Source organism: Meles meles, chromosome 3 (assembly GCF_922984935.1).
Source record: "Meles meles chromosome 3, mMelMel3.1 paternal haplotype, whole genome shotgun sequence".
NCBI classification, from domain to species: domain Eukaryota; kingdom Metazoa; phylum Chordata; class Mammalia; order Carnivora; family Mustelidae; genus Meles; species Meles meles.
In genome coordinates, this window is record NC_060068.1 from 105,415,572 (window position 1) to 105,431,285 (window position 15,714).

At 36.3% G+C, this 15,714-nt stretch overlaps 1 protein-coding gene and 1 pseudogene across 4 annotated transcripts in view; one reads left to right on the forward strand and one right to left on the reverse strand.

The window, feature by feature from the left end:
* ANKHD1 (ankyrin repeat and KH domain containing 1) overlaps window positions 1–15,714 on the reverse strand; it is a 129,643-nt gene that overhangs the window by 75,566 nt on the left and 38,363 nt on the right. For all 4 annotated transcript variants that reach the window (XM_045999003.1, XM_045999005.1, XM_045999002.1 and 1 more), the window contains exons 6-9: window positions 13,797–14,030; window positions 11,587–11,681; window positions 4,290–4,527; window positions 3,878–4,069 (exon numbers count right to left, since the gene is read on the reverse strand). In XM_045999003.1, the coding sequence (XP_045854959.1) occupies window positions 3,878–4,069; window positions 4,290–4,527; window positions 11,587–11,681; window positions 13,797–14,030 (759 nt within the window). The remainder of the gene's footprint in view (window positions 1–3,877; window positions 4,070–4,289; window positions 4,528–11,586; window positions 11,682–13,796; window positions 14,031–15,714) is intronic.
* Window positions 10,464–11,257, forward strand: LOC123938062 (annotated as a pseudogene).

Consider the following 15,714-nt stretch of genomic DNA (forward strand, 5'->3'; position numbering starts at 1 on the left):
GAGACTATAGTGAGGTCACATCAAAAGGACTTTGCAGCTAACCTTATTGACCAAAGATAATCCAATTGTCCCATCTTTCAACAGTTTTTGCTTCTAAAAGAATGAGAACTATGATGAAGTAAAAGCCATCACATATGCTTAAATTTGAAAGTTCAAATAATGTTCAAGTAAAAAACAAAACTTCATTAGTCACCAGTGAAGGATGTTAGGGGATCACCTTATTGTTTTGTTAACTGGTAAATAAAAGGGAAAAAAAATCAAACTGCCATTCTCATAGGATTTATATCTAAGGGTAACCAAATAGCTGATGAAGGGTAGTTTCTCTTTATAGACACATTTCAGCTAATAAAGAAGGAAGGAATAACAGAATTGAGACTACTCCTAATGAATTAATGGATCTACTGATAATTTATGAATTAATGATCATTTATGGCTAATAATATCACAAAAAGAAAGATAATCAGATGTTTATTACCTCCGGAAGGAAGTATACAATACTAGCTATGAAGCAGTCTAGTAAAAAAACAAACAAAAAAACCCACATCATACCCGAATTCTGATCAAGTCTCTAGATTTAACTACAACTTTATAGGAAATCCAAGAGACAGAAAAACAAGTAAAATAAAATCATGGAGATGCAACTGGCAAAATCCACACCAGTAGGAAGCCTAAAGAATAAACATTCCATTTCTTCAATCAAAGCTTGCAAGGAAACAGAAAGATGGAAGGGGAGCACACAGACAAAAGAGACTTAAGAGACACTGACCAACAGTTGTCATATAAATCTTATTGAATCTTGATTCAAAAGATTCATTAAACACACACATACATATTTGTAAGAAAAATATGAAAACTGCTTAGACATTTAATAATACTAAGGAATTATTATTTTAAAAATTGTAGGTAGGAAAATGATATTGTGGTTATTTTTTAAAGATTATCTTTCAGAGGGGCGCCTGGGTGGCTCAGTGGGTTAAAGCCTCTGCCTTCGGCTCAGGTCATGATTCCAGGGTCCTGGGATCCAGCCCCATATGGGGCTCTCTCCTCAGCAGGGAGCCTGCTTCCTCCTCTCTCTCTGCCTGCCTCTCTGCCTACTTGTGATCTCTGTCTGTTAAATAAACAAATAAAATATTTAACAAAAAAAAGATTATCTTTCAGAGATACCTATTAAAACATTTATTGATCATTTAGAGAAATAAATTTATATTTTTAATGATTTATTTTTAAATTAAAATTTTGAATTTTAAATTTTAAAATGTTTCTATAAATATATATGGTGGCAGATGTTAACTAGACTTAAGTGTGGTGAACATTTCACAATATATACAAATGCCAAATCATTAGGTTGTACACCTGAAACTCATGTTATCTATATCAATTACATCTCAGTAAAAAACAACTGTATAAAAATAAATGGGGGAAAGCACCTGGGCGGGTCAGTTGCTTAAGTGTCTGCCTTTGGCTCAGGTTGTGATCCAGGGGTCCTAAGACTGAGTCCCGCATCAGGGTCCCTGCTCAGAGGCAAGTGTGCTTCTCCCTCTATCCCTTCCCCCTGTTCATGATCTCTCTCTTTTTCTCTCTCTCGGATAACAAATAAATCTTTTAAAAAAAAGAAAATAAATTGGGGATATGGAGGAATATAGATGAAATGAGATAGGTCAAGGCGCCTGGGTGGCTCAATCTTTAAGCGTATGCCTTAGGCCCAAATCATGATCCCATGGTCCTGGGATTGAGCCCTGTGGCGGACTCCCTGCTCCGTGGGATGCCTCCTTCTCCTTCTCCCACTCCCCCTGCATGTATTCCCGCTCTTACCATCTCATTCTGTCAAATAAATTTTAAAAATCTTAAAAAAAAAAAAAAAAAGAAATGAGATGGGCCATAAATTAAAAATTGGTAAAGAAAGCTGGGTGATGGCTTCTTAGGGTTCATTATACTATTCTCTATGTTTGAAAATATGCCATAACAAAACGTTCTTGAACATGGTAGAGGCAATATATTAAAAAACTTATTGTTTTGCTTTTTGCGTTTGTTTTGTTTTTACTGCTACACTCTAAGAAGAACTTCATGTAAATTAAGCACACTCTAAACTGGAAAAAAAAATTTTATAGGTAGTGATCATATAAAAAATGATTCTCAATCCCCTGAGATAGTTCTGGAAACTTCGTACATCAAATTAGCATAAGCAGCTAAACAAGATTCCACATTAGTACAACAGGAAAAACGATGTCCAGAGCTCTAAGTATGAACATTAGCTCTGTCACTTATTAACCTGGTCGCCTTAGGGTAACATGATTGTGTATTGTTTCCATATCTATAAGAATGTGTTCAATATTTCTAACTATATGGGACCAGTGGTAATTAATAGAAATAACATAAAAGCTGAGCAGAACGTCTTAGTATTCCGTAATTTCTTACTAAACATTAATGCCTTCTCTTAAAAGCTTCTTACAACAGCAAGAGTTTACGTAAAGGGATGTGGGAAGACTATGGAAGGTAATCACTGGTAGAGGACTCCTGAAGGACACAAAGATAGTTGCTGAAAATGATGGAGGTACAATGACTGAATAATGCACACATTAACGACAGTCATTAATAATAATCTGAGTCAGGGGAGAGGTCAGCTTGTTTGACTGGTCTATGCTTTTGTTCAAAAACTACACAATCATCTGCACAATTAGCAACCCTAAGAAATTATTTCAATAACAATTCAAAGGAAAAATTGAATCTGGGCTATAATTAAATTAATGTTAATAAAAGCTTAAAAATATTGAACAAAGCCTTGCTAAATATTATATTTTCCTTAACACATTAATTTCTTCATATGTCAAGTTTTAAACAATATGTCAGACAAAGATAAAAAGAAAAATTTCTATCTGGATATTTTTTCTAGTATATTCTTTTTTTTTTTTTAAGACTTTTATTTATTTATTTGTCAGAGAGAGAGAAAGAGCAGGAACACAAGCAGGGGGAGCAGCAGGTGGAGGGAGCAGCAGGCAGAGGGAGAAGCAGGCTCTCTGCTGAGCAAGGAGCCGGATGTGGGACTCGATACCAGGCCCCTGGGATCATGATCTGAACCGAAGGCAGATGCTTAACCAACTGAGCCACTCAGGCTTCCTCTGGTAATTCTTATTTTATGCTATAAAACTGTAAATATTTTATGCAAAACTACTTATTTCTTCCTATTGCTTATCAATGCACAAAGCACAAATCATTTTAAAACTAAGTACTTCTGCCAAAAATTAAATTCCCACTTGTTCTCTTTTTCTTTCTCTTTTTTTTCTTTTTTACTCTTAAGAAGACTTAAAAATGTCAAGAAATGAACAGGCTTAAAAGTATCAAACTATGACCTCTATAATGTCATCATCCCCACCTCCACTTACTAACAGAGACTAAGAGGAACTAGCTTCTCCCTTCCAAAAGCCACAAACTATTGAATGGAGAGAGAAGGTCAATGTGCAGGCTATGGTCATGAAGCAAACCTTAACAATAAGGAAATATTTTAAAAGTGACATTTTTAGAGATGTAGGATCCCAAGTAGAACAATCAAATTGTGGAGCTGGCTTTCAACTTTTGTAAATATGAAAAAGTTAAGGTTAATTGATAAAGTTATGAAAGCAATATAAAATCCTTTTTCTAAAAGGCATTTTTATTTATTTATTTTTTTTAAAGATTTTATTTACTTATTTGACAGAGAGAGATCACAAGTAGGCAGAGAGGCAGGCAGAGAGAGTGAGAGGGAAGCAGTCTCCCTGCCGAGCAGAGAGCCCGATGCGGGACTCGATCCCAGGACCCTGAGATCATGACCTGAGCCGAAGGCAGCGGCCTAAACCACTGAGCCACCCAGGCGCCCCTAAAAGGCATTTTTAAATTCACATACCAGCAGCCAATAAATATTTAACCAACTCGAGGTGTCCTTCCTGTGAAGCCTCCATCAGAGGTGTGGAGCAGCCGAGTTCTAGATCAGCCCCTGCTTTAATCAAGAAGTCTGCAACTTCAGAAAACCCTCCACAGCAAGCCAAGGTCAGAGCAGTTTCTTGCGTTTCTTCTGTCTGGGCATTTATATTTGCTCCTAAGAGGAAAGCATAAAAACTGATACACTAGCTGCAATACTTACGATAAAAATAAATTATGTTAATCATCTCTCCCTGCTTCTGGGATTCCTTCTAGGGTGCTGATAATTTATTTTACCATCAATGCAAAAAAGTATTTTAGTTGTAGTACACTTCGCTGATACTCAATACAAAAACCCAAAAGAAATTTATTTTTTAATTGAAGTAAAACTACTTTACCTTGAGCTAAGAGTAGGGCCACCATCTCCTCATGTCCTTCCCGAGCAGCTTCCATCAAGGGAGTATATCCTTCATCATTAACTTCTTCTAGATTTGCCCCCCTTTCAATAAGCAGAGCTGCCAATTCAACATGTCCTCCACAGGCAGCTAGTGTTAATGGAGACTCGAATGAATCTGCAGGCATGTTCACTTGAGCACCACTATCCAAAAGCAAACGTGCTACCTCCACGTGTCCATCCTGCAGATTTTTAGAAGGAAAGCAAGAAGGAAGGAATTTTGTTGTTTTGAGATTTTTAAATTGGGAGAAAAGAAGAGATTGAGGAAAGATGGAAAGGAAGAAAGAAACGGAGATGCACCTTAGATACACACGTATTATCATGCCCATCTGAGAAACCTGAGGTGTCTTACCAAAACTCCATTAAAATTACTTTACCTTACCTTTAAGCAAACCCAAATTTTCCACAAGAATCAGACTTGCAACATATATTAACAATTCCAAATAATTTCAAATTTTCACATTCTTTGAGGTTCAAAAACCTGTTAAATCCATACACAAGAGTACCTCAAAATAATTACAATTTATACTACTGCCAAGTCAAATATAACTATACCCTCCAACCTAGGTGTCACAGGAAACTGTATTAGAGCTATTTAAGAAACAAAGACTTGACAAAAAGTAACAACAAATTCTATGAAGTCATTACCGCTTGGGATTATGTCACCAAGGAAAACCCCGTGGGCTGATAGTACCCTATATTTTTCCTCATCACTAGCTTGTTGCAATGAAAGAAAAAATTTTACGAAGATGTAAAAACGAATATCTATCCTCTTATAAATAATATTACCATGGGTCCATCTGTATAGACAGGAGGCAATTATTTTCTCTTTAAAGATTTTATTTTTGTGACAGGGAGAGACACTGCGAGAGAGGAAACAAAAACAGGGGGAGTGGGAGAACAGGCTGCCTGCGGAGCTCAGAGCCTGACGCAGGTTTTGATCCCAGGACCCCGGGACCATGACCCAAGCAGAAGGCAGACACTTAACAACTGAGCCACCCAGGTGCCCCAACAGTAAGGCAATTAATAAAACATTCTCATGGAGCGTAATTCATCCTATCCCTCTGCCACCATAAATATTCCTCTTTTATTTGTTTGTTTGTTTTCTTTAGTGTCAAATTCTTTATTTTATTTATTTATTTGAGAGTGAGAGTGTGCGCAGGAAAGCACAAGCAGAGGAAGCAGCAGAGGGAGAGGGAGAAGCAGACTCCCCACTGAGCAGAGAGCCTGTTGTGGGGCTCATTATCAGGACCTTGAGATCATGACCAGAACCCAAGGCAGCCACTTAACCAACTGAGCCAACAAAGGCACACCTTTAGTTTCAAATTCTTCACTTCAAAATTTTATATAAGCCTTAACTCTTGTTGCAGCATATAAAATCAAATGCTGTGTTGGTCTGTATTTCAAAAAGGACCAAAATACTGCTAATGAAAGGTAAAGATTGAATATAAAAATAAGGTTTTATAAGGCTGGTCAATCCTTTTATTAAAGAATTAAAGAAACCTTAATTAAATGTTAGAGTTCAATATCCATCAAGAGTTTCATTATATTTAACTAAATGACTAGCCTAGCTTTAATCACTTTTGACATGATGTCAAAAACAAATGTGGCTGTCCAATTTTCCCAGCACCATTTATTGAAGAGGCTGACTCTGAAAGACAACCTGAAGGTTTTGAAGGGGCGGGGGGTGGGAGGTTGGGGGAACCAGGTGGTGGGTAATGGGGAGGGCACATATTGCATGGAGCACTGGGTGTTGTGCAAAAACAATGAATACTGTTACGCTGAAAAATAAATAAATAAATTAAAAAAAAAAAAGAACTGTTTTACAGAAGAAAAACTACTTACGTCCTGCTATTAGATTTAAGGCTGTTTTAGGTATTTCATGGATATTATGGGTATTATGTTATATACAAATAAATGCTCTCATTTTAAGTAAAAAAAAAAATGACTTGGCATTAAAACTTTAGTTTTACTAAATCTGAAATAAAATTCTAGCTTTACTATTAAACACTAATACTTGAAATATATGTAAAATAAAGCATATTTTAACCAAATTGCTGTATTAAGTTATTTGGTATTTGAAATACATTTCTAATTGAAAAGAAAATAGAATTTATAAGTATTCACAGATCAAAGAACTACTGCCATGCATAGCTTCTCTAGGCTCCCAATAGTTTTGTGTGAATTTACTTCAATTTCTTTACTGATTTTGCTTTTATATCTTGAGTACATACATTAAGAGAGAAATTATAATAAGCACTTTTTGCTTTAATAAAAAAAATTTTAATTTTGTCAAAGGAAAAAATAAAGAGGTAAAAACAATATAATCTTAAAGGTCTAATACAATTATTAGACTTTTTAAAAATTCTAAGACTAGGGGCACCTGGGTGGCTCAGTGGGTTAAAGCCTTTGGCTTTGGCTCAGGTCATGATCCCAGGGTCCTGGGATCGAGCCCCGCATCGGGCTCTCTGCTCAGCAAGAAGCCTGCTTCCCTTCCTCTCTGCCTGCCTCTCTGTCTACTTGTGATCTCTGTCTGTCAAATAAATAAAATTAAAAAAAAAAATTCTAAGACTAGCCAGTAGCCAGTACTGGACTCACTCTCCTATAATAAAAAATGGTAAAATTTGGGAAAAAGAGATAAAGCAACTAGAAGCACTGAATAGCAACTAATCTAAGGCTAAGCACCAAAAAAAGGCAGCACATGCTTACCCAACTCGGCCACCCAGGCGCCCCCAACATAACAAAATTTCTAAGACACAACTAAAGTAGTACTGAGAGGGAAATTGATAGAACTAAGTGCATACAATTAGAAGAGAGAAAAATCAATAATCTAAGCTCACATTTCAAAAGCTTAGAAAAGGAAGTACAAGACACACACAAAGGACGAGGGGGAAGGAAATTCTAAAGAACAGAGTGCGATTATAATACTTAGTGGTGAAAAACTGAAAGCTTTCCCCTAAAATCAGGAAGAAGACAAGGATGCTCACTCTCACCACTTTTATTCAACATAGTACTGGAAGTCCTAACCACAGCAATCAGACAAGAGAAAGGAATAAAAGGCATCCAGATTGTTAAGGAAGAAGTAAAATCTTCACTATTTGCAGATGACATGACACTACTTATACAAAACCCTAAAGACGCCACCAAAAAACTACTAGAACTGATAAATGAATTTAGTAAGATTCTAGGATACAAAATCAATGTAGAGAAATTCTCTGAATTTTTTTTAATTCTCTGAATTTTTATATACTAATAATGAAGCAAGAGAAAGAGAAATTAAGAAATTAAGAAAACAAACCAGGTGGCTCAGTTAAGTGTTTGCCTTCACCTCAGGTCATGATCCCAGGGTCCTGGGATGGAGTCCTGCATCCAGTTCCCTGCTCAGTGGGGAGTCTGCTTCTCCCCTGCACCTCTCACCCCTGCTTGTGAGAACTTTCTCACGCTCGCTCTCTTAAATAAATAAATAAAATCAATCTTTAAAAAAAGAAAGCAATCCTACTTACAATTGCACCCAAAATAATAAAAAAACCTAGGAAAAAACTTACCAAGGAGGTGAAAGAGCTAATACTCAAAAAATAAAATACTGGGGCACCTGGGTGGCTCAGTGGGTTAAAGCCTCTGCCTTCGGCTCGGGTCATGATTCCAGGGTCCTGGGATCAAGCCCTGCATCAGGCTCTCTGCTCAGCAGAGAGCCTGCTTCCTTTCCTCTCTCTCTGCCTGCCTCTCTGCCCACTTGTGATCTCTGTCTGTCAAATAAATAGATAAAATCTTAAAAAAAAAAAAAACAAACACTGATTCACAGAGGAAAAAAAAAAAGAAAAAAAAAAACCAACCCACTGATTAACAGTTCTCTGTTAATGCAGGAAACCCTAAAGACTACACACACACACAAACTGTTAGAACTTATAAATGAATTCAGCAAAATAGCATGATATACACATGGAAATTAGTTGTGTTTCAACACATAACAATGAACAATATGAAAAGCTATTAGAAAAACAATTCCATTTACAACAGCATCAAAAAGAATAAAATATTTAGGAATTCATCAAGGAAGTAAAATACTTATACAAGGAAAACTACAAGACACTGCTAGAAGAAATTAAAGAAGATAGAAAAAAGTGGAAACACATTTCATTTTCATGGACTGGAAGCCTTAATAACATTAAGATGTCAATATTACCGAAAGCAATCTACAGATTCACTGCAATTCCCATAAAAAGCCCAATTGTGGTTTTTGCAGAAAATATAAAGGCCCATCTTAAAATTCGTATGGACTCTAAAGGGACCCCAAAAACCATCTTGGAAAAAGAGAATAAAGCAGGAGGACTCACACTTCCTGATTCCAAAACATATACAAACCCACAGTAATCACAGTATTTACTACTAGCATAAAGACAGACATAGACAAAAGGAATAGAAGAAAGATCTTGGAAATAAACCCTTCCAAATATGGTCAATGATTTTTGACCAGGATGTCAAGACCATTCAATAAGGAAATAACAGTCTTTTTAACAAATGATGCTGGGAAAACTGTACATCCACATGCAAAAAAATGAAGTTCGACCCTTACTTAAGGTACATATAATATATAAAATTTAACTCAAAAGGGCTCAAAAACCTAAAACTATAAAACTCTTGAAAGAAAACATAGGACAAAAGCTTCATGACATTGGATTTTTCCATGATTTCTTGGATATGATACCAAAGGCACAGGCAACAAAAGAAAAAAAAAAATCAGATTTCATGAAATTAAACAGTTTTATATATAAAAGGACACTATCAACAGATTAAAAAGGCAACCCATGGAATGGGAGAAAATATTTGGGTGTATTTGTAAAGGTACAAGAGATTCATATCCAAAATATATAAAGAACTCCTAAAACTCAAAAACGAAAACAACCAACCTGATTCAAGAAGGGGCAAAGGATCTAAACAGACATTTCAACAAAGAAGATATATAAATGGCCAATAAGCACATGAAAAGATGCTCAACATCACTAATCATTAGGGAAATGCACATCAAAACTACAATGAGATACTACCTCACAACCGTTAGGATGGCTACTACCAAAACACCCCCAGAAAATAACAAGTGTTGGTGAGAATATACAGAAATTGGAACCCTTGTACATTGTGAAAATGGAAAAATGGGAAAACCACTGTGGAAGGACAGTATGGTAGCAATTCCTTAAAAAATTAAAAGTAGAAATACGGTATGATCAAGCAATACCACTTCTGGGTATATACCTGAAAGAACTGAAAAGAGGGACTTGAACAGCAGGATTATTCACAATAGCTAATGCATGGAAGCAACCCAAGTGTCCAACAAAGGATGAGTGAATAAGCAAAAATGTATTATATACACACAATAAAATATTACCCATCCTTAAAAATGTAAGGAATTTCTGACATATGCTACAACATGGATGAACCTTAAGAACACTATGTAAGTGAAATAAGGCAGTCAAAAAGACAAATCCTGTATGATTCCTCTTCTTTTAATTAATTAATTTTATATTGCTCTTAAATGAGATAGAGTAGTCAAAATCATAGACAGAAAGTAGAATGGTGATTGCCAGGGGTTGGGGAGAACAGGGAATGGGAAGTTGTTATTTAATGGGTACAGGGTTTCTGTTTTATAAGATGAAATGAATTACAGAGATGGATAGTGATGACGGTTATATAACATTACAAATGTATTTAATATACTGAACTATACATGAAAAATGCGTAAAATGACAAACTTTGTTATGTGTCTTTTATCACAATAAAAAAAATTGGGAAGAAAATAAAAGTCTCTCAGTGTGTTGGAAATGGCGGAGCCAAGCCTGCCTTTTGTATTGTTTCCTACATTGGCAGATTTACTATCAGAAGTTAAACAAGCCAGGGTACCTGGGTGGCTGAGTCGGGTAAGCATCTCCTTTGGCTCAGGTCATCTCAGGGTCCTGGGATCCAGCTCCAAGGCAGGCTTCCTGCCCAGCAGAGAGTCTGATTCTCCCTCTCCTTCCACCCCTCCTCCTGTTCATGCTCTCTCTCCCTCTCTCTCTCAAATAAATAAAATCTTTCAAAAAAAATTATTAAAAAAAAAAAAAGTTAAACCAGCCTCCTCCAGCCATCCAAGATGCTGAAAGGAAAGAAGGTTAAGGGGAAGAAAGTGGCCCCGGCTCCTGCTGTCGTGAAGAAGCAGAAAGCCAAGAAGGTGGTCAATCCTGTTTAAGAAAAGGCCCAAGAATTTTGGCATCAGATAGGACATCCAGCCCCAAAGGGACCTCATCTGCTTTGTCAAATGGTGCCACTTTATCTGCCTGTAGCAGCAAAAGACTATTTTCTATAAATGCCTGAAAGTGCCTACCACAATTAACCAGCTCACCCAGGCCCTGGACCACCAAATAGCTACTCAACTGCTTAAGCTGGCCAACAAATACACATCACAGACAAAGCAACACAAGGAGAGACTGTTGACATGGGCTGAGAAGCAAGCTGTTGGCAAGGGGAATGTCCCCACCAAGCCTATCCTTAAGCTGGGCTTAATAATGTCACCACCTTAGGGGAAAATAGGAAGGCTCAGATGGCAGTGACTGCACATGATGTGGATCCCACTGAGTTGGTTATCCTCGTGCCTGCCCTGAGTGATAAGATGGGGATTTCCTACTTCATTATCAAGGGGAAGGGCAGGCTAAGGCGTCTGATCCACAGGAAGACCTTCACCACTGTTGCCTTCACACAGGTTAACTCAGAAGACAGAGGAGCTCTGGCTAAAATGGCAGAAGCTATTAGGACCAATTATAATGACAGATATGATGAGATCCACTGTCACTGGGGAGGCAGGTCCTGGGTCCAAACTCAGAGATTCACATTGCCAAGTTGGAAAATACAAAGGCTAAAGGCCTGGCCGCCAAATTGGGCTAAATGTATGCTGTTGAATTCTCTGTACATAAAAGCAATAAAAAGTTTTATTTCAAAAAAACCAAAACAGGGATGCCTGGGTGGCTCAGTCATTAAGCATCTGCCTTTGGCTCAGGTCATGATCTCAGAGTCCTGAGATCGAGTCCCACATCGGGCTCCCTGCTCAGTGAAGAGCTTGGTTTTCCCTCTGCCTGCTGCTCTTCCTGCCTGTGCTCTCTCTTTCTCTCCCTCTCTTTGACAAATAAATAAAATCTTTAAAACAAAGTAAGAACAAAGGTGAAACAAAACATTGCTTTTCAATGTCATCGCAAATGAGTGCAATTTAAAATTACCATGCAAGCCTCCATTAAGGCAGTGTGCATCTCATCTGTTTTGTGCTCTTGGTCCGCACCAGCATCAAGCAGAAAGCGAACCATATCCAAATGGCCTTTAAAAAAAAAAAAAAAAAGAACGTGAATTTTTAAACTGTATTTCTAAAGAACTGAGTATTAATTTAATATGTTAAGTATTAAAATAGGGAATCAATTTCTTTCAGGTATCTACACAAAAATTTATGAGAACTTATTTTTCATTCAATAAAGGAATGACAGTTTTACAAAGCCAATCCAAAATAATAAGCACACTCTCATCAAGGTATCTAGGTTTTAAAGACTGAATTAGTAGAAAGCACATAACAAGTTAAGTAAAGCAGTAATACTTATTCTTTGATTTAATCTATAAAAACTACCAAACTATAAATCAAAACACTAAAATCAATTAGAATGCCAGGTAAAATACTTTGGGATCATATTTTTCATAAAAACAGCATTAAAATAATGACCGTAAACTCACTGTGGCAATGAACAGGCACAGAAAACTCCATTCAAAATAATTTCAACCCTCTGGATACATTAAATATATAAAAAGCCTTAATAGTCAGTAAGAAAAAGACAAACACTCCAGTAGAAAAAATGGATGAAGGACATGAAATGGTTATTTAAAAAGAAATGTAAATGAATACTAAACTGAAAAAGAATATTAAACCTTCCTATTAAACAAAAGCAAATTAAAATGATACACCATTTTTTACTATCAAAATGGCAAATATTAAAAAGAATGGTAATACCCAGTGTTGGTGAGGGTGTAGGGTGGGACAAAGGGCACTCAAACACTGCTGGTGGGAGTGTAAATTGGTTCAACCTTTCTAGAAGGCAATTTGGCAATATGTATCAAAAGCCTTAAAAATGTCCATACCCTTTGACCCAGCAATTCCACTTCCAGGAATTTATCCTAAGGAAATAATCAGAGATTAGGCAAAGATGTCTGCACAAGGATGTTATTACAGTGTTTTTAATAATAGTGAAAACTGGGAACAATTCAAGTGTCCAACAATAGGCAATTGTGGTAGATCCATTTGATGTATTTGCAGAGATTCCTAGTTCCCTACTCAATACCCACTCTTTCAGTCTTCCTTTATAACAGAACTCTGGTTTTTATCTGAGTGGCAACTAACTAAAAGAGTACATTTCCCAACTTTCCTTGTTATGTTTAGCCAATGAGATACAAGCAGGAGCTATAAGGGAGAACGTCTAAGAAGATTTCTTAAAGGTAGCTTACTGATGTGGAAGGCACTCCCCATTTTGCCCTTACCCTCTCTGTCCTTCCTATAATGTAGATTATTGGGGCTCTAGCTACCATCTTGGGATTACAGGAAACTTTGAGGGTAGAAATGACACAGTAGGAAGGTAGAAGAGAAAAACAGAATTCTGAGATCTTGATAGCAGTGGAACAGCTATACTAGTTCTAGACAGCCTAAACCCTTGGACTTGATTTATATATTTTTTTAAACGTCTTCTCTTTTGTTTAAATCATTATTAATTTAGGTTTCATGACACATGCAGCCATACCCACTCCTAGCAGAAATAGTGAAATACTATGTGACCATCAAAAGTTGTGTTATAAAAATATTTACTGAGATGGGAAATGTTCATGATATATTGCTAAATAAAATGAGCAGACTATAAAACAGTTAGGTATGGTTGTTTAGTTTAAATATATATGTTTGTTTATATATATGCTTAAAAAACACACTGGAAACATACTAAAATACTGCTTACATGCTTTAATCTTTAGGTAGTAATAATACATGCCATTGTAAAATTTCTTTTCCTTATGCTTTTCTGTGTTTTTGAGGTTTTCTGTTTAAACTGTGGTTACTACTATTACTTGAGTGTGTATTATTTTTGAAATAAAGGTTGGAAAAAATCATATAAAATGAAAGTTATTAAAAAATGAAAACCCTCTAAATCTGTGCTGAGTTTTCGTTGACTTCATAGCTACCTGAATAAATCTGAATTAAAATAATAAAGAAACATACACTGTGAAATTTATACTTTATAAAATATAGGCTAAAATGGACTTTCTATATAATCTCTTACAAGTTACATAATTTGACAGCACAGGGAAAACGTAAGTAATATAAAATTAATTCAAATACTCAAATATTTAAATACTCAAAGTTATTACGAAAAAAATTGTAAATATTCACATATAGAGAGAGTACCTTTGTAGCACGCAAGGGTAAGAGCACTTTCTTTGAATTCATTAGAATGAGTGTTGATGCCTGCCCCATGATCCAGAAGAACTCTTGCAACTTCCACATGACCTGCACTGGCAGCTTCCATTAAGGGGGTATGTCCATTTTCATTATGATCTTCTATATTTGCACCTTCATTAAGTAGCACTTTCACAATGTCAACAAATCCTCCAGCACAGGCATAAGTTAGTGCAGTATTTCCTAACAAAGAACAAAAAGATACACGGAATTATGATAAGATGGATAAAATTGTAACTATGCTATACTCTAGTTCTACCTCTTCAATTCCCTTACATAAACCACTAGAACTATCATCTTACGTTTTTTTGGTTCTATTGGTTAAGAGCATCATCTTAATTTTCTTACTAATTAACAGATTTATTAAAGAGGCGCCTGGGTGGCTCAGCTGGTTAAATGTCTGCCTTTGGCTCAGGTCATGGTCTCCAGATCCTGGGATGGAGCCTCACATTGGGCTTCACCCTCAGCAGGGAATCTGCTTCTTTCTCTCTCTCTCCCTTTGCCCTCCGCCCAGCTCATTCTCTCCCTTTCTCTTTCTCAAATAAATAAATAAATAAAATCTTTTAAAAAAATAAATAAAAGATTTGTTATAAACAGGCCAACTGGGGCGGCTGGGTGGCTCAGTGGGTTAGGCCTCTGCCTTCGGCTCTGGTCATGGTCTCTGGGTCCTGGAATGGAGTCCCGCACTGGGCTCTCTGCTCGGCGGGGAGCCTGCTTCCCCCTCTCTCTCTGCCTGCCTCTGCCTGCCTGTGATCTCTCTCTCTCTGTCAAAACAATAAATAAAAATCTTTATTAAAAAAAAAGGCCAATTTACTTATATTCCCACTAGTTTAAAGATATGTGTCAGAAGGAAAATGTAGCTAAAACAATAAATAGGCTTATGAATAAGTCTGCATAAAGAAAAGGTAAGAGAAAATTAAGAAATGGATATACACAGAAAGAAAATGTTAAGGATTTCTAGGCTATAAAGAAGTATCGAAAGAAAAAGGAGTAATTTTGAACGATACACTAGAATATTTTAAATAAAAATATACTGAAAGGGATTTTACAAGATGACACTTCATTTTATTTGACAGCCTAATAAAGTAGAAAGATATAAATCCCCCTCAGTAGAACTCCTTCACAAGAAACATTTCTTTAAAAAGGTCATTATCCAGGGCGCCTGGGTGGCTCAGTAAGCTAAGCAACTGCCTTGGGCTCAGGTCATAGTCTTGAAATCGAGCCCCATGTCAGGGTCCCTGCTCAGTGAACAGCCTGCTTCTCCCTCTCCTTCTGCCTGCCACTCTGACTACTTATGTTCTATCTCTGTCTCTCTGTCAAATAAATAAATAAAATTAAATTAAAAAATAAAAGGTCATTATCCCATTATTAGCGTGCCAACTATTTCTTTCCTGATTTTGTTTTGAGAATTTTTATTTATTAAAGGAGGTAAGGGAGATGGTTTACTACCTAACAGTAAGGCAATGAAGATTATTTTAAAGACTCAGCAAGAAAAGTAACATTCCAGAATCCAATGTGTTTAGAATTATCTATTCAACCATTTTACACATTATACATGTTACTATCATTACAAGTAAGACAAAATGGTCAGCAAAATAGTCTACAGTTCCTTCCAGGAAGCCTTGCTCACTTACATTTAATATTCACTTAAAGGCGTAGAACAATGATATAGCTTTCATTATGTAAATTTTTTAAAAATCATGTTGTTGCCTCACTAAATCCAAGTAATTTTACTACTAAAACTATACCTATAACTCAAGACACATGACCAAGGCTCCTTCTATCTATGTGTCTGCAAGGTATAAATAACTAAAAGAACACCTCTTACTAGAATAGCTTTCATTCGGCCACGAGAGTATCTTGGTAG